This window comes from Dama dama, chromosome 14 (genome assembly GCF_033118175.1).
Source record: "Dama dama isolate Ldn47 chromosome 14, ASM3311817v1, whole genome shotgun sequence".
Lineage (NCBI taxonomy): Eukaryota > Metazoa > Chordata > Mammalia > Artiodactyla > Cervidae > Dama > Dama dama.
This window is the reverse complement of record NC_083694.1, coordinates 32,148,737-32,169,109: the sequence shown is the minus strand read 5'-3', so window position 1 is coordinate 32,169,109 and position 20,373 is coordinate 32,148,737. Positions and strand designations below refer to the sequence as shown.

Below are 20,373 nucleotides of genomic sequence, written 5' to 3'. Positions count from 1 at the left end.
TGGTAAATTCTTTGTGGTGAGGAAGCCAAAATGATCTGAAAATGCCCAAAGAATGCTTATTAGGATTCCTGGATGCAACTAGAGATTATCATATTAAGTGAAGTGAGTCAGAAAGAAAAAGACAAATACCACAAATACTCTCATGTAGAATCTAGAATATGACACAAATGACCCTATCTATGAAATGGACACCTACAGTCACAGAGAACAGACCTGTGGTTGCCAAGGTGAGGGCAGGGGAGGTGAGGAAGGATGGATCTGATTAACTTCTAAACTCAGTAACTCCTTCACAGCTGAAGTTGCTCATGGCTAGTCTTACATTTACCTGTCTTTTGTGAACTATTTCAGGACAAACCTTCCTGGAACTTTACCAAAAGACAAGGAACTCTCCCTAAAAAAAAATAAAAGCTACCCCAAAGCAAAGTATTCCAACACAGATTTCAAATGGTTCATCAAAATATTTCTGTTATTAATAATTTCTGTTAATAATAAATTTCTGACATTTATTATATGTCTTTCACAGGCTTATAGTCTGCAAGCAAATTCAGAGTGTGTGTATATATATATAATATTTATATATATTTTATATATATATATATTTTATAAATCAGTAAAAACTCTTTATAAGTGAGAGATCAGTTAGTAAAGGATACAGCAAAATGAAGAAATTTATTTCATAATTATCCTCAGTGTTCAGAAAGTGTGAAGCAAATTGTAAAGTGACCAAACAAATGATGGTCTCCTGCAGAATTATCTTAAAAGTCGTGAATAAGGCAATGACTCATAGACTCCTACCTCTGACTATATTATTTCAAACAATACATGTAGCACAAAGAGATCTTTCATCTAATGGTCAAGAGAAAACCAGAAATCCAATGTTTGTTCTGATAAGAAGTGGCTCTTCTCTCTAATTACATCATTGAAGTGTTTACAGAGGGAAAGATTCTTCTTTCTAGTTAATTATCATCTAATGGCCAGTAGAGTACTTTGCATAAGCTAATATGCAACAACACTATTTTAAAAATCCCAGTAGAATTGATTAATTAGTTCTCTCATTTAAAGACTTTAATCAGGCTGTTTTTCAAAGGAGAAACAGGAAGTGTACTAAGTCAAGTGTGTTGATTATAAAGAAATTGTGTATAAAGAAATCATGTACTACTCTAAATAGAATTAAATGTACTGGAACAGAACACCCAGAGGTAGAGTACCATGTCAACCTTGGCCTTACCCTTTGATTTCAAGGCTTCTAATACCTTTGAATCAGCTGTTACATCACTCACTAGCTTGATTTCAATACTTTGAGAAGTCAGTTGGAGCAACTTTTCGAAAAGACGTTGACCCTAGAAAAAACATTCAGAACCAAAGTCAGAAAACCTAATATTATGCTGTTTTAAATAGGAATAAATAAACATTGAAAATTAAAACTATCCATTCAAATTTTAAAAAGTAAGTACTTCAGCACTTGGTATTCATGGCAAATTTTTTCAAAGAGTTTATAGAAATAGAGTAGGTGTACAAACACAGATTACATTGTTTTTTGAGTACTGTGCAACTCAATAATTATTGCAATAATCATTTCAATGCTACAAATCTACTCTTTTACTTTTTCATGAACTCTTAAATATCTACACATGAAGAGGCAGAGAATATTAAACAGTTGTGACTGGGCCCAGAAAGACCCAGATTCCAGCTGATTTTCCAATTTACAAATTATTTCTTAATTCGCTTTCTTCCTCAGTGAAGTGTTGATAATATTAATGTTTACTTTAAAGGGTTTTTGTGAGGATTAAGGGTTAGTAGTAGGTAAGTATCCTTTAAGTGTTAGCCATTACGGGGGGAATCATTACTACTGATCCAGTGTTAGTCCCTCAGTCATGTTTAACTCTTTGTGACCCCACGGACTGGAGCCCGCCAGGTTTCCCTTGTGGCTCAGCTGGTAAAGAATCCACCTGCAATGTGGGAGACCTGGGTTCAATCCCTGGGTTGGGAAGATTCCCTGGAGAAGGGAAAGGCTACCCACTCTAGTATTCTGGCCTGGAGAATTCCATGGACTGTATAGTCCATGGGGTCACAAAAAGTTGGACACAACTGAGTGACTTTCACTTTCACTACTTATCAGGGATTTACCTAAATTCATTTTCTCATTTCAAATTTATGCTTTATTGAATTCAACTAGAAATCTATAATTATTGCCCTAGCCTAAAAAAGCTGAAAACAAAAGGTTTTCTTTATTAGATTTCACAAACATAATTTTTATAGTAAAAAATAAAATGTTTTTAATCGATCTCAGGGAGACTCTGTATAGTGGTGGGTTCCTTACATCATCACAGGTGAGTGGATTGCAACATTATCCTGTTTATTTTCTCTTTTCATAGACTCCATAGTGTTTTCATAGACTCCTTCTCCTTAGTATAAGAGGGAACTGGTCTTCCTTTATTGGTTTTTCAGGTTTGTGTTATTCGGCCACAAACTCAAATGCCCTCATAGGCTAAACAGGCAATAATGGTTTGGTCTTAATGGCCCCCAAGTGGTAAAGTTTTATCTTACTTTGATTAGAATAGAGTATTGATAATGATTATGGAGAAAGAATTTGAAGACTGAGAAGGTAAATGGATGGAATGTAGATGCAGAGCAGTGATTCTTGCAATTGGGCCTTAGAAAAGAAAGAGACCAAAGATCAAAACCCTAAAGCTTTGGAATGTGAAGGAGCAAAGGGCTGGTATGCCTGTGCTAGGGTGCCAGCTGACTGCAGGGAGGAGTGTCTGGCCTGATCCAGCCATCTCCTGCCTGGAGCTGGTGAGTGCAACCTAAGATCCAACATCCCCAGATGTTAGGGGATGGAGGAGTTGCACCCCTGCTAGGCATGGAAGTTTCCTTTTTGTCTAACCATGCTGGTAAAGGTTGCCCCAAGTGGAAGTCATCAAAAGTGACCAAATTTGGGCTTCCCTGGTAGCTCAGTGGTAAAGAATCCACCTGCCAATGTAGGAGACACGAGTTTGATCCCTGGTCGGGGAAGATCCCATGAATTTGATCCTTGGTCGGGAAAGATCACCACAGAGTGATTCTGGTTGAGAGCCCGGGAACCACGACTACTGAACCCACGTGCCACAACTACTGAAGCCTGCGTGCCTCAGAGCCCATCCTCTTCAACAAGAGAAGCTACTGCAATCAGAGGCCTGCACACAGCAACTAGAGAGGAGCCTCCATTTCTCCCAAGTAGAGAAAAGCCCGCATGCGGCAATGAAGACTCAGCACAGCCAAAAATAAATAAATAAATAAATAAAATTATGAGAAACAAATAAGCCTGAAAAAAAGTGACCAAATTAGTCTACATGCGGAACCTGGAGGCAGCCTCCCCACAAAGTAGGTCTTCCTATAAGGGAGGTCGAATGAGGGCATTAGGTAGTTGCAAATTGCTTTTTAAATAAAGAAGAGGGGAGAGAGAGAGAAAGATATAAGAATGCAGAGGGAGATGGATAGGGAAAAAACAGTTGCTGATTTGCTGACTTCAGGGTCTACATAAGTTTCAAATTTACTATGGAGAAGTGAGGCCTTGGCAGTGAGAGGCTCAGGCACTGGATGTAAGGGAAGATGCCCTTGGTGGGACTTTGTGGGGCTTTCTGCCGAGCTGCCTGCCACCAGCACGACCTCCTCTGTAAGCTTTGTCACTCTGCCAAGTTGCTATACTCTTGTCACACACCCTGGAAGGCTGGCTGAGGCCTGCATAGCCCAGATTTCTAGAGCCTAGACACATGGTCATCTCACAGTCACATAAATGTTTGCATTTTTCACTTTCACACGGGGAAAGGGCATATGTAATTTGTGCGTTCTGTGAGTCCCCATGGTTAGTGAGCCAGTGTTTTTAAACAAATTTTGTTGTTGTTGTTGTTCTTAGTTAACAATACTTTTAGCAAAAATGAAACACAGGAGATCTTCTAACCTATCTGTATTTCTGGCTGTTTGCCTTAAATTGATTCCCACTGTGTGATTTTTGTGAGATTTAAAATGAAGACCAGAACTCTCAAACACGAATGAAAACTGAAGCTCCAAAATCTACAGATAGTGGCAGACTATCATTAAATAAACCTTATTTTTACTTCCCTGATAGCTCAGGGAAGCCCTTTTCCCTCAGCCATGTCCGACTCTCTGCGACCCCATGGACTATACCATCCGTGGAATTCTCCAGGCCAGAATACTGGACTGGGTAGCCTTCCCTTCTCCAGGGGATTTTCCAAACCCAGGGATTGAACCTATTACCATATGCGCTACCATGGAAGCCCAAGAATACTGGAGTGGGTAGCCTATCATATGTGCTCATTACTTACACCAAGGATTCTTAAAATTTTTAATTATAGTGCTCACTTGTAATGAACTTGTGCTGGGGTAGAATTTCTGTACCTGGGTTTGAGGCAGAACTTCTATTAAATTTTGCCTGTTTTCAGTGTCTTACCTCCCAGTCCACACATTTTTGCTAAGACGTTCAAAATATAATTATTTCGAAAGGTATGAGACACTTATTCTATGCTGAGATCTGCAGTAAGGACTACTGCTTTCTGAGTTAAATTTACTCATTATGTTTTCATAGAGGAATAACAAAAGTCCCTTTGGCTTTTAAACATCAGTAGTTTAAAGACTTGCTCTTTCTGGTGAGAAACATCAGCCAACATTTTAAACTCAAATAAATCATCTTGAAGAAAGCTAGTGGCTCAGGCACATTGACCTACTTTAAGCCTCTTTTTTTTTTTATCTGCTAAAACCTTATGATAGACAGTATGGTCCTGGAGAGGGAGGGAGTGGTGCCCCAAGGACAGAGATCCAGTTCAGCCCCTCTGTGACTCGGAAGAGACTGCTTAACCCAAGAGAATAGAGGTTATAAATCCTGCCAATTTCTGTTGACCCAAAACAACTCATGGGCAGGATAAAATTCCACAATCAAATGTGAAGGGGGAAAAACAAAAATACTGAAGAGAAATCAGAATAAAATCATGCTCTGTAAGATTAATTCTGGAGATGATATAGAATATGGCGATGGTTTTCAAGCTTGTTTTAACAGTTAAACTCTTCATTTAAATGAAAACTTAAGCTAAGCATCTCCATAAATCCATCTCTGTCCTCTTGTGCGTTTCCCCAGGGCTCCACAGAAAACAACTGTAAAACCACTGAACTCTACCCCTTTATCATACTGAGGTATGATGCAGAATCATTAGAATACTGAAATTGAGAATGTTAGAGCTGGAAGATATCTTTGAGGTCAATAATCTACCAATCTCCCCACTTTATAGATAAGGATACTCAGGCCCAAGAAAATTAAGTGATATGCTGATTTTCTATATGCTGATTTACTATAATTTTCTCTACATGACCATTTTATGTTAAGGGGGTATTCTTTTTTCAGAAGAGGTATTCTGAAAGAAAGTTACATCCAAGTCTCTTCCTCTCCTTTCCCTCCCAGCTCCAGTATATCCAATTCCTCTGAACTAAGCAGGTCTGGGGCTGGAAGGCATTTAATAACCAGCGGAGTCAGGTTCTGGATACCAACGTGCCTGCAGAGTCAGTCCCTGTCTAACATGAGTGACTGAGTGCTCCTGTTCTCCAGGAGACTACACAGGAGCCAGGGCAAATCCCGAGGCCTGGGGCTGGGAATGTGAAGTATTACAGGGGGCGGCGGTGGGGAGGGAAGATGCTCTTCAATTGACCTGTGATAGACAGGTTAACCATCTAATACAGCCCCTCCTTCACTTGAAAGAAAGCCATTAATAAGCTGATAAAATCAAACACCAACACACTTAAGAGGATCCAGTAAGAGAGATGCTTGGATACAATGGGCGCAAGAAGACAGGAGGTGAAGCTAAGACACAATGTGAGCACTCAAGGACAGTCAGACATGCTGGACTAACACTCTACAATCTAGAGCTAAACTAGAAAAATAATTAAAGAATACTGTTGAGACCCAACTCAGTGGCCCAAAGATGGAATGGAAGAAATATCTCAAAGCACAAACAAGCAGGCACACACACATACATGGAAACATATGGTGACCAGGGGAGAAAAGGGAGACGGATAAATTGAAGATATATACCATGTGGCTAGGGCTTCCCAGGTGGTGCTAGTGGTAAAGAACCCACCTGCCAATGCAGGAGACATAAGAGGCGCGGGTTCAATCCCTGGATCGGGAAGATCCCCTGGAGGAGGGCAGGGCAACCCACTCCAGTATTCTTGCCTGGAGAATCCTATGGACAGAGGAGCCTGGCGGGCTACAGTCCATGGGGTCACAAAGAGTCAGACACAACTGCAGTGACTTAGCTCACACACACACATCATGTGACTAATAGGTGTATTGCAAGAGAAAGAGAGACAAAAAGGAGGGGTTTGCAATAAAAGAAGAAAACTGTGTCTAACTTGAGAAAAGATATAGATATATGTGTCAAAAAGATAATTGAAGACAGAGGCAAGTATAATGTGGATAGTCACATATAGGCACATTCTGTAAAATAAATCAACACCAAGGAAAGAGAGGAATTCTTACAAACTCCTGGCCAAAAACAAAACAAAACAAAACAAAGCAAAAAGGTAACTATCAAGGAAAATAGATTAGATTAGCATGGAGCTAAATGTTGGCACCAGCATTTGGTGGTGAGAGACTATGGAAGAAAAACAGTGACACCCAGGAATGTTTTACCTAGTCAAGAATTTTACTGCCAGCATGAAAGAAAAAAATATTTTCAGATATATACAGGTTTAGAGACTGTATTACTATATAACCCATATGAAGAACATATGCAATGAAAGGCTCTAACCAAAAAGTAAATAACACTAAAAGCCAAGAAGGAAGACGATGGGAAAAAATTATTGGTTAGCAGTGTGATATGGATATGTGTTTGATGTATTTGCTAATTAAGAATTCTTAGAAGAGACTTATTTTATTTATTTATTTTTATTAATTATTATTATTTATTTATTTATTTTTCACTTATTTTTATTAGTTGGAGGCTAATGACTTTACAATATTGTAGTGGTTTTTGCCATACATTGACATGAATCAGCCATGGATTTACATGTGTTCCCCATCCCTATCCCCCCTTCCACTTCCTTCCCCATCCCATCCCTCTGGGTCTTCCCAGTACACCAGCCCTGAGCACTTGTCTCATGCATCCAACCTGGGCTGGTGGTCCGTTTCACCCTTGATAGTATACTTGTTTCAATGCTGTTCTCTCTGAACATCCCACCCTTGCCTACTGCCACAGAGTCCCAAAGTCTGTTCTGTACATCTGTGAAGAGACACATTTTAGCACAAGGCCTACTAAGAATCTATTACAGGCATTCCCTATAAGGGTGCTATTACCCTAAAGGGACTAACAACCGATTCTTTCCTGCTAGTAAAGTAATGCCTAAAATTCTCCAAGCCAGGCTTCAGCAATATGTGAACCGTGAACTTCCAGATGTTCAAGCTGGTTTTAGAAAAGGCAGAGGAACCAGAGATCAAATTGCCAACATCCGATGGATCATCGAAAAAGCAAGAGAGTTCCAGAAAAACATCTATTTCTGTTCTATTGACTATGCCAAAGCCTTTGACTGTGTGGATCACAATATATTGTGGAAAATTCTGAAAGAGATGGGCATACCAGACCACCTGACCTGCCTCTGGAGAAGTCTGTATGCAGGTCAGTAAGCAACAGAACTGGACATGGAAAAACAGACTGGTTCCAAATAGGAAAAGGAGTACGTCAAGTCTGTATATTATCACCCTGTTTATTTAACTTACATGCAGAATACATCATGAGAAACGCTGGGCTGGAGGAAGCACAAGCTGGAATCAAGATTTCCGGGAGAAATATCAATAACCTCAGATATGCAGATGACACCACCCTTATGGCAGAAAGTGAAGAACTAAAGAGACTCTTGATAAAAGTGAAAGAGGAGAGTGAAAAAGTTGGCTTAAAATTCAACATTCAGAAAACTAAGATCATGGCAGCCAGTCCTATCACTTCAAGCAAGCAGATGGGGAAACAGTGGAAACAGTGGCTGCCTTTATTTTTCTGGGCTCCAAAATCACTGCAGATGGTGATTGCAGCCGTGAAATTAAAAGACACTTACTCCTTGGAAGGAAAGTTATGACTAACCTAGACAGCATATTAAAAAGCAGAGACATTACTTTGCCAGCAAAGGTTCATCTCGTCAAGGTTATGGTTTTTCCAGTGATCATGTATGGATGTGAGAGTTGGACTGTGAAGAAAGCTGAGTGCTGAAGAATTGATGCTTTTGAACTGCTGTGTTGGAGAAGACTCTTGGGAGTCCCTTGGACTGCAAGGAGATCCAACCAGTCCATCCTAAAGGAGATCAGTCCTGGGTGTTCATTGGAAGGACTGATGTTGAAGCTGAAACTCCAATACTTTGGCCACCTGATGCAAAGAGTTGACTCATTTGAAAAGACCCTAATGCTGGGGAAGGTTGAGGGCAGGAGGAGAAGGGGACGACAGAAGATGAGATGGTTAGATGGCATCATCGACTCAATGGACATGGGTTTGGGTGGACTCCGGGAATTGGTGACGGACAGGGAGGCCTGGTGTGCTGTGATTCATGGGGTCGCAAAGAGTCGGACATGACTGAGCAACTGAACTGACTGAACTGACTGTGTGAGAGTAGAGATGTTTGTGAAAATGAAAGTTACACTTTTTATTAATAAAACACAGGTACACATACAGTAAATATGCAATATATCCGTGGTATTAAATTTCTTGGTGGGAAGGATTAGGAAAAAAAATGTCTAAGAAGAACAAGCCTACATGGCTAGCAAACATAAAGTGAAGTCACTCAGTTGTGTCCAACTCTTTGGACACAAAGATTATATATTATATGATTATATATATAATCATAAGTACACACACACACATGGGATAAAAGGTTTAAATCAGGACTTTCCTTGTGGCCCAGTGGTAAAGAGTCTGCCTGCCAATACAGGGGACACAGGTTTGAGCCCTGGTCCAGGAAGATTCTGTATGCCTTGGAGCAACTAAGCCCACGCAGCACTGAACCCAAGCCCCAGAGCCTGTGTTTTACAACTACTGAAGCCCATGTGCCCTAGAGTCTGTGCTCCACAATAAGAGAAGCCACCACAAGGAGAAGCCTGTGCACCCCAACTAGAGAGTAGCCCAAGTCATTGCGAGTAGAAAATGCCCACATGCAGTGCAATAAAGACCCAGCACAATCAAAAATTTTTGGTACTACATTTACTGGAAAAAAGTTGTTTACAGTTTAGAACAGTTACTAAAATTTTCTTGTTTATCTATTATTTACTGAAATATACAAAGTCTGCCAGGGGTCTGAACACAGATATGTGACTGACATATATTTGTCAGTGTCAACTTTTACTCTCAAATACTCTCAAGACAAAGAAAAGTGTCTTTTAAGCATATTCATTTACTGGATGCATGCTATGTACCAAGGACCTTAATACATGTTGGAGATACATGATAATAAGAAAATACAGCCCAATGTGTCCAATGTTAGGTGGACAAGGTACAGGCCTAGAGGAAATACGGCAAGAACACTAATAACCCAGTCCAAGGTTATTAGCTTGGAAAGTTCCCTCAAAAGGAGGAAGAAAGTATAAGTATTCCGGGTGGAGGTCTGTGGCAGGGACCTAATTAGGAGTACATCAGGAAGGGTCTTGTAAGCCTGGGCAAAGCATCTACACATCATCTGAAAAGAAGTGTGGACCCCTGAAGGATTTTACCTAGAGAAGGGCATAGTCAAATTTCTGTTCTGAAAGAAAACTCTTGACAATAAAGTGGAGAAGTACTGGTACAGGGCAAGCCTGAAGGCTGAAAGAGAAATTAGAAGGTTAGTGTGAGATAACGTGACCTGAGCTACAGCAGAGTCAATCAAAGTAAAAAAAAAAGGCGGGGGGGAATGATCTCAGGTATTATGAGACAGCACAGAAATGAACTGGATGGTTAGGTGTGGGCTGAAGAAAAGAGTAGAGCTGGGGATGGTGGCCAGAGACTTTGGCTGCCCTCAGAACATGCCAAAGGAGTATAGAATTCCTTATATGAAGCCATAAGATGTTGGCCATTACATCAGTTCACAAATGTCTTGTGGTCCTGGATCAATCATAGCTTTCGGAACTCAGTGTCACAGACCCAACAACTTAGCTGAGAATGCCCACCTTTTGGGTGATGAGCAACAACAATTACCTGCTTGATAACAGCAAAGAGTATCTACTACGTAGACATGCTGGCTGCCAGTCCAGGATCCATCCCATTAAGAGATTTAATTATTCAGAAGAGTTAATCATCAAGATGTTGCCTAATGATGGTTATTCACAATTATGCACCCCTTGGATATGAACAAAGCCATCCCCATCAGGGACAGATGAAGAGAGATGAATAGGTTCATCATACCAGTAAAGGGGCAGGAAATTGCAAGGAATTAGTATCAGGAGAATCAAACTTATCACAGGAACCTGAGCAGCTGGATTCCTACAGTACTAGGAAGTAGCTTTAAGGCTGCTCCAGAGTCCAGTCTGGCTGCAAAAGGTGGGTGGACAACGTGAAATCTTGGCAGAGCATTCAGCAGTATGGGCAAGAGTGTGGATGGCCCTGCACGAGATGGTGGCCTGTGATGTGACTGGGCGAGGGAGGAATGCCAAGATGTGCCCAACACTGCAGCTCTTCCACAATCACTTCTTCTCAGCCAGCAAAGAGTCCTGCACAGAAGCAAAATTCCTTCAAGTCCTCTCTCCCAGTGGTCCCAGCTTTCCTAGGTAGAAACCATGAGAGTTTTCTACATGTTCCCTCAAAACCCCATTGTTTTAAGAAACCAGTTTAGACTCTTTAGCCCTCTAACTGTATTTCTAAGAATGGATACTGAGTAAATGAGCAAAAAGAAAACAATGGTTTGCACAGAAATACTGTCTGCAGGAGAATTCATTTCCTAAAAAAGAAATAGCTTAAATGTTCAATAATAGAGAAATAGTTATATATGTTTAATCTGGTACATATACTACATTTGTATATCAGGCAGCCAATTTAAAATGATGTTTACCAGGGCTTCTAATAGCATGGAAAGATATTTATGGTGTGACATTAAGTTCAAAAAACTTAAGATACAAGTTTCTTTATATGAGCCCATGTATATAATTATGCCTAAAATAACCATTACAAAATGTTTGCTGATGATCACATGGATGATTTTGTTCTCTTTCATTTCTCTGTAATTTCCAGGTTTTTTTTTTTTTATAGTAAGGAACTATTAGTATTTCACGGGGTCACAAAGAGCTGGACACAACTGAGTGACTGAACAACAACAAAATTAATATTCTAATGGGAAAAAAAATCCAACCTATTTTTTTAAAAAGAAATTTCCAAAAACATAAATTGACCTTAGGAAAGAGAAAGTCTAGAGAGAAAACAGCATATAGGCAAATAAAACTAAGATAAGACAATTTAAAAGAAAAGTTATTATTTAATGAAAACATTAATAATTGAGAAGAATCTCCTTGGATTCATGATTTATTCATGTCTCTTTGATTGGATTCTAAAAGAATCAAAGAGGTTAAACTCTTGCTAATCATAGTGTTTATGAGTTTATATCTGAATGATGATTTCCCTTGGAAATATACTGGAAAGCAAGCAAGAATATAATTAGAATTATTCAACAGATGGGGAAGCAAAAGCATAGAGAAGCAGCAGGAATTCACTAAGAAACAGAGAGGACCAGAATGAGTCCCACATTTGTAGAAATTAAATTCCTCTTTTAATTTTACATGGTAATCATGTTGGATTCTAGCATAGTATAAAGCACCCAGTGAGAACTCATTATTTGTTACTATAATTAAACTGACTTGAACCAGATTTGTAGTGTGTACCCAAATAAGTCATTGTGAACAACATTCATGAATTTAGTAATAAACACTAACACAGGCGATAAATGGTCAAAGACTATTCTATGCCCTTTTTGCATATTAACTAATTTAATCTACACAATGACCTATGAGGTAGGTTCTATTATCACCTTGATTTTGCTGACGAGAAAACTGAGGCACAGAGAGTTCAGCATCTAACTCAAAGTCACACAGCCAATAAGTGGATAAAAAGAAATATAAGCTGTGCTCCTGACTCTACAGTCTGTCTACCACTGAAAACTGCCTATCACTCATTGTCTAGAGACAGAATTCTGACTTATGCATTTCAAAACAACCTCCTGGATCATTAAAGTTTCAAACATGCTACTTCCTAAACTGAGCAAATACTGTTATATTTTTAAAATCATAGTTTTTCAAAATTAAACAACTGTGATACATCATCATGGTGCACTATAGAACAGTAACTAATTGATTTCATATAAATACATCTCTTTAAGAAAGCCCAGAGATAAATCCATGCACCTATGGACACCTTATCTTTGACAAAGGAGACAAAAATATACAATGGAGAAAAGAGAATCTCTTTAACAAGTTGTGCTGGGAAAACTGGTCAACGACCCGTAAAGAATGAGACTAGAATACTTTTTAAAACCATACATAAAAATAAACTCAAAATGGATTAAAGATCTAAATGTGAGACCAGAAACTATAAAACTCCTAGAGGAAAACATAGGCAAAACCCTCTCTGACATAAATCACAGCAAGATCCTCTATGACCCACCTCCCAGAATATTGGAAATAAAAGCAAAAATAAACAAATGGGGTCTAATTAAACTTAAAAGCTTTTGCACAACAAAATAAACTAAAAGCAAGGTGGAAAGACAGCCTTCAGAGTGGGAGAAAATAATAGAAAATGAAGCAACTGACAAAGAATTAATCTCAAAAATATACAAACAGCTCATGCAGCTCAATACCAGGAAAATAAATGACTCAATCAAAAAATGGGCCAAAGAACTAAACAGACATTTCTCCAAAGAAGACATACAGATGGCTAACAAACACATGAAAAGATGCTCAACCTCCCTCAATATCAGAGAAATGCAAATCAAAACCACAATGAGGTACCGTCTCATGCCGGTCAGAATGACTGCTATCAAAAAGTCTACAAACAGTAAATGATGGAGAGGGTGTGGAGAAAATGGAACCCTCTCACACTGTTGATGGGAATGCAAACTAGTATTGCCACTATGGAGAAGAGTGTGGAGATTCCTTAAAAAACTGGAAATAGAACTGCCATATGACCCAACAATCCCACTGCTGGGTGTACGCACTGAGGAAACCAGAATTGAAAGAGACACGTGTACCCCAATGTTCATCACAGCACTGTTTACAATAGCTAGGACATGGAAGCAACCTAGATGTCTATCAGCAGACAAATGGATAAGAAGGTTGTGGTACATATACACAATGGAATATTACTCAGCCATTAAAAAGAACACATTTGAATCAGTTCTAGTTCAGTTCAGTTGCTCAGCCATGTCCGACTCTGCGACCCCATGAACGACAGCACGCCAGGCCTCCCTGTCCATCACCAACTTCCAGAGTCCACCCAAACCCATGTCCATTGAGTCAGTGATGCCATCCAACCATCTCATCCTATGTCATCCCCTTCTCCTGCCTTCAATCTTTCCCAGCATCAGGATCTTTTCCAATGAGTCAGTTCTTCGCATCAGGTGGCCAAAGTATTGGAGTTTCAGCTTCCACATCAGTCCTTCCAATGAACACCCAGGACTGATCTCCTTTAGTATGGATTGGTTGGATCTCCTTGTAGTCCAAGGGACTCTCAAGAGTCTTCTCCAACACCACAGTTTAAAAGCATCAATTCTTTGGTACTCAGCTTTCTTCACAGTCCAACTCTCACATCCATACACGACCACTGGAAAAACCATAGCCTTGACTAGATGGACCTTTGTTGACAAAGTAATGTCTTTGCTTTATAATATGCTGTCTAGGTTGGTCATAACTTTCCTTCTGAGGAGTAAGCGTCTTTAATTTCATGGCTGCAATCACCATCTGCAGTGATTTTGGAACCTAGAAAAATAAAGGCAGTCACTGTTTCCACTGTTTCCCCATCTGCTTGCATGAAGTGATGGGACCGGATGCTATGATCTTAGTTTTCTGAATGCTGAGCTTTAAGCCAACTTTTCACTCTCCTCTTTCACTTTCATCAAGAGTCTCTTTAGTTCTTCACTTTCTGCCATAAGGGTGGTGTCATCTGCGTATCTGAGGTTATTGATATTTCTCCCGGAAATCTTGATTCCAGCTTGTGCTTCCTCCAGCCCAGCGTTTCTCATGATGTATTCTGCATATAAGTTAAATAAGCGGAGTGACAATATACAGCCTTGATGTATTCCTTTGGAGAAGACCCTTGAGTGTCCCTTGGACTGCAAGGAGATCCAACCAGTCCATCCTAAAGGAGATCAGTCCTGAATATTCACTGGAAGGACTGATGTTGAAGCTGAAAGTCCAATCCTTTGGCCACCTGATGCAAAGAACTGACTCACTGTAAAGACCTTGATGCTGGAAAAGTTTGAAGGTGGGAGGAGAAGGGGACGACAGAGGATGAGATGGTTGTATGGCATCACCCAATCAATGGACATAAATTTGAGTAAACTCCGGGAGTTGGTGATGGACAGGGAGGCCTGGCATGCTGCAGTTCATGGGGTTGCAAAGAGTCGGACATGACTGAGCGGCTGAACTGAATGAGGTGGATGAAACTGGAGCCTATCATACAGAATGAAGTAAGTCAGAAAGAAAAAAACCAATACAGTACATCCACGCATATATATTGGAATTTAGAAAGATGGTGATGACCCTATATGTGAGACAGTAAAAGAGACACAGATATAAAGAACAGACTTTTGGACTCTGTGGGAGAAGGCGAGGGTGGGATGATTTGAAAGAATAGCGTTAAAACATGTATACTGTCATATGTAAAATAGATGACCAGTCCACGTTCGAAGCATTAAATAGGGCACTCAAAGCTGGTGCACTGGGACAACCCCCGAGGGGTGGGATGGGGAGGGAGGTGGGAAGGGGGCTCGGGATGGGGGGCACATGTACACCCATGGCTGATTCATGTCAATGTATAGCAAAAACCACCACAATACTGTGAAGTAATTAGCCTCCAATTAAAATAAATTAATTAATTTTAAAAAAAGAATAAAAGGGGGAAAAAAGATTCAGTCATAGCTCATTAATTGGTTTTTTTGGTTTCTTCCAGAAAACTCACAGAGAATAGGATTTTTATGATTAATGAATTTGGTAGCTCTACTAATAAGCCTTTGCCAAATCATATTTTCTGGCTTTTCCTAAACAGTCTTGATTTCATAAAACTCCATCATTTTATCCCATAAATTAGCAATCAAGTTGTCCTAGAAATTCAATATTTCACTGTGTAAACTCATCATCTAGACAGAAAGAAACAAAACCCTTAGCTCAAGCATGTATTTTGATTAAATATGAAAATATAACTTCCATGGAACTGTAGACCACACTAGCCCTTAACATGACTGTGCTGTAGAGGGAGGTCACTGCCCAGTTTCTTTTAGCACAGGAGGAAACAACTACCAAAAGATTAACAATACCCAGTGCAAGGCAGGAAAGACAAAATGAGTTTTTCAGGGTGGGAATTAAACCAGCAACCCTCTGGTGACACAGATTAAAATGCATTTTTAATGAGGGCTTCTGTTTCCAGGCAAATGAAAAAAAAAAAAAAAAAAAGATAGGCTTTCATCATTCTGTTAGTAATGACCATAGCTCACTCTTGGGCTTCCCAGATGGTGCTAGTGATAAAGAACCTGACTGCCACTTCAGAAGATGTAAGAGACATGGGTTCAATCCCTGGGTCAGGAAGATCCCCTGGAGGAAAGCACCGCAACCCACTCCAGTATTCTTACCTATAGAATCCCAGGGACAGAGGAGCCTGAGGGGCTACTGTCCATGGGGTCGCAAAGAGCCAGACACAACTGAAGCGACTTAGCACACACACAAAGAACACTCTTGTGAAATGGCATCCAGAGAGGACACAGACTTCCAGAGAACACACAGATGTCATGTGCCATGTTTATCTCTGTCCCCTTTCTGCTGAGCTGGGGCCTGCCTGCCATTGGCTATATCATTCTTTGGTGTATTTTGCTTACAGCTGCAGGATGATAAGTAGATGGGCTGCTTTTCAATTATAGTTCCTACTTATCTAGTTACCATTTATGGTTCCCACTTAGGAATTTTCAGACTCTGTTGGTTTAGAAGTAAATATTGTGTTCCTCGAAATAAAAATATTTTCTTTTAAAAATATATTAATGAAAAAAAGTTTCAAAATTGAGTCAATTTTCATGATACTGGGTCACCTTAAAAAATTTTAGTTAGCTCACTTGAGTAATTAAGGTGTGAATTTCTTTTTCTTAGCTCAATAAGAAATTGTTTGTCTTCTGTGTGCAATAAGCCAATCAATAACCATATCCCAGTAATTATGAGGGTATGGTAAAACTAAAAGGTCCAAAGGTTAGTCACCTCAAATTTAAAATTTGGGTAAAATCTTGAATTTTCTATTTCCATTTGAAAGATAAAGTCAGGTAGAATTTAAATCAAATGGTCTTTCAGTCAGTACCTTCCTTTGTAGAAACGGTAAAACTTGATGGCCTGGAGAGAACAGGATATGGGTCCTGTAAGAACACCTGAAAAGAAAAAGCTGGCAGCAAGGACCTTTCTTTTTTCCATTTCTGATCTCTGTACAATTACCCCTATGGTGTGGTGAGAGGGTAGGAAGGAGTGAGCCAGGCTCTAAAAATAATCTCTGAAAGCCCAAGACATGTGGTACTTGGACAAGTTCTTCTGGGCCTTTGTATCCTAAGTCCTTCTGTGAACACTGCTCTAGGACTTGAGGGTCAGATGAGGGGAGATGGGAAATGGAGCAAACTGGGCAGCAAGCACTCTATTCCAAGCAAGAAAAGCTTGCTCTTTCTTTAAAGACCATAGTCCGTGCCTGGTGTCTGACCAGTGGCAATCACTTGGCCACCAATGGACCAGAGAAAGAGGAGAAAAGCCACTGTCTTGTTGCCATACTGAGGCAGGAGATAGATGAGATCCAAGTTAGGCGTTTACAATTGGCCCCCTGTTTACATTTCATGGGGAAGGAAAAGGTGGGCTTCAGGCTGGACACTTCCAACTGGCTTCCTGTCTGCATTTCCTGAGACATGAGATAGGTGGGTTCCAGGTTAGGCATTTATGATCACCCTCCTGTTTATTCTCCAAAACAGAAATAACAACAGAAACAGGGTAAATAGCCAGGCTTTGTCTCCTGTGGACACCTGAGGAAAACAGTCATGGCAACCACAAAGAGGCACTAAACTCTGTTTGAGAAAAGGAGCAGGACGTGGTGTATTTTTTTGTCCTTGTGGCAAGGGAGATACTACACATGCACAGAAGGACTCCTTGGGGGTCAAAAGGCAGGGAACGGCCACCAGGCCATATGTCTTGCAATTTTCCTTCCCAGACACCTTGAGCTGGACTCCAACTTGGCAGAGGGGTATGTGCACATCTTGGGGAAGGTCGTGAGACAAATTAATCAGAGGTGCAAAACAAGATGATGGCCAGAGGGTGGACAAAGACCCAGTGAGGGTGGACAAAGACCCAGTGAGGGTAGACAAAGACAAAGTGCCCCCTTACAAAGGATTTAAATTTTTCAAAGGTGCAACTCTCTTCCAGAGTTTGCCCATGGTTCTTTCTGTGTTGTACTCTGATTTTCTCTTTTTCCTTCCACCTCCTTGTCAGAATTTTATTTTCAAGACAGGTAAGGACTGGGGATTTAGGCTCTAGCTGCTGGCCTTCATGGTCCAGTGGACAGGAATTCCGGTCTACACCTGGGTGACCAGGGATCCATTCTCGGTCAGGGAACTAAGATCTCACTTTCAGCTACTGCTCACTGCTGCATGCGTCCATAGTAGGGACCCTGTGAACACTGCTGTCAACCTCCCCCCTGTCTCCTGTTCACCACCTCTCACAGGGCATGGCACTAAGGGCCAGGAGCAGGCAGGAGTAGGGAGAGTTATTTATGCAATCAGTCTCACATTCTGCTTGAATCCATTTAATTTCCAAAGCAGGTAAAGCCCCTCTATTCCTCATGTCTGCAAATGCAGCCTTCTCCTTGTAAAGGGGCAAAGCGAAATTAGCTCAAAACTGCAGAAAACCAGTTGGTGTTAAACTGTAAAGGAGCCTGGGGCTGTTAGGAGAATGAGAGGCAGTCAAGAGGCAACTCTGGGGGGAGTAGAGTGATTCCACCGGAAGATATCAGTTCACACCCAGGGACTCCTCCTAAAGGTTTGCTGGATGAGCTCAATAATAACCAGGCTGTTGTTACTGTTATTGATCTTTAGTCGCTCAGTCATGTCTGACTCTTTGAGACCCCATGGACTGCAGCTGGCCAGGCTCCTCTGTCCATGGAATTCTCCAGGCAAGAATACTGGAGTGGGTTGCAATTTTCTTCTTCAGGGGATCTTTCTGATCTAGGGATCAAACCCATGTTTCCTGCATTGGCAGCTGGGTTCTTTACCGCTGAGTCATTGGGAAAGCCCTTATTTAATATTTACTACTCAACAAATATTTACTGAACACTTAGTATGCATCAAGCACCATGCTAGGCACCATTAAGCAAAACAGACTGGGAGCCTCACTCATCCATTTCATCACTGCCCTGTGAGCAGTACTGAATACTAACTATAATGTAACTTTATGAGCCATGACACAGAAAGGCCATGGCATTCTCTAATGACCCATCTTCTCCCAGAGTCTGAACACTAAAAGGGTTTGCTGGGTTCATAGAACAAGAGGTTGGAATGATGTAGTTCAACTCTTTTCCAAGGTTTACAAGCATACAAACCACCTGGGATTTGGCTGCCAACAGTTCCTCCCATTCCTGTATATGCATATCCCTCCTGGAGTCTCTTGTCCCTCCAGTGATTGTGGCCTGGTCATGTGACTGTTTTGGACTTAGAGAATGTAGTAAAGTTCTGGGAGCCCAAGCATCAAGAGGTCTTATAGTTTTCATTTGCACTATCCTGGGATCCAATTGCCCTATAAAAACCTTGGTTTAGATTACTGAATGATGAGTGTCCACATGTAGAGAACAAGCCTGTCTGGCCTTCAGTCAGCCCAGGCTCAGCTGCCCTCCTACCTCCACACAACGGTATAAGTAATACCAGCCAGCACTACTAGAGCCAAAGAACTGTCAGCCAACTCACAGAATCCCAGGAAATAATAATGAATAACTTTTGGAGTTGTTCGTGAAACCACAATAGAAAATTGAATAGAAACTGTTGCTGGGAAAATTTAAGCATGTGGCATTGGCTATGGGACTGGGTGGTGGGATGGATTGGAATCTCATTCTGTTACTCAAGGCTGGAAGAACAGGGAAGAAATTGCTTTTGAGTCCTTGAGAAAGTAATGGTAAAAAGTTTAGCAATGCTGCTGTCTGCTGTAAAGTAGGAGACAGAAAATATGACGAATGGGTTTGGAGATCTGGCTAAGGCGATTTTCAGGCCGGTTATCAAAGCTTTGGTGGTACATGATAAGAAGGAACTAGTTTGTTTTCATGCAGAACTTTGAGAGAAATGCAGAAAATCTAGGACAGTCTCTCAATCTAGCAAAACATTCTCAAAGTGAGAAATGGCCTCAGGGTAAAGAGCAAATCAAGGTTGTGGTTCTAAGAGTCCTTGTTGAGTCTTCTGATGGATTAAAAGTGGGAGGTGACAGACCATCTCAGACAAAAGGACTCCTGGAAGTGAGAAGAGTGAGGTTCTGAAGAATCTTGAATCACCATCCGAGGTAGAAAAAGACCCACCTGTGAGTTATTAGCCTTTTGCTAACAGAGTGGATTACCACTGAATACACAGAAGGTCTACAAAAGTTTTTAAGGGGCTGTTCCATTTTGGACTACTTAAAAAGGGACAGGGATGGTTTAAAACAAAAAGAGGTCTCTTGGGCCTCAAATTTCTACTGGCAGCAAGTCACGGAAAAGAAAGAAAAGCACAGGGGGTGGAGCAATGAGTTTCTGAGAACAGTAGGCTAGGAAAGCACCCCTAGGAAGCAGAACTAGGTCCCAATCTACAAACATTCCCTGTTCTCCAAGTTCGGAAAACTGGTGATGTGTCAGGCTGGCTTTCAAATCTACTGTGGACTCACGGGGCTTCCCAGGTGGGGCTAGTGGTAAAGAACACACCTGCCAATGCAGGAGACATAAGAGATGAGGGTTCAATCCCTGGGTTGGGAAGATCCCTTGGAGGAGGGCATGGCAACCCACTTCACTATCCTTGTTTGGAGAATCCCATGGACAGAGGAACCTGACAGGCTACAGTCCATAGGATTGCAAAGATTTAGACATGACTGAATCAACTTAGCACATAGACATGTGGACTCATGACTAATTTAAGTTTAGGCCAATGGTCATACGCTTG

The 20,373-nt window shown here is 40.8% G+C and overlaps 1 protein-coding gene across 1 annotated transcript in view; it reads right to left on the bottom strand.

Annotated features, from left to right (window-relative positions):
- The window catches only part of PLD5 (phospholipase D family member 5), a 388,353-nt gene that overhangs the window by 124,166 nt on the left and 243,814 nt on the right, over window positions 1-20,373 (bottom strand). The window contains exon 4 of the mRNA XM_061161209.1: window positions 1,229-1,340. Within this exon, the coding sequence (XP_061017192.1) occupies window positions 1,229-1,340 (112 nt within the window). The remainder of the gene's footprint in view (window positions 1-1,228; window positions 1,341-20,373) is intronic.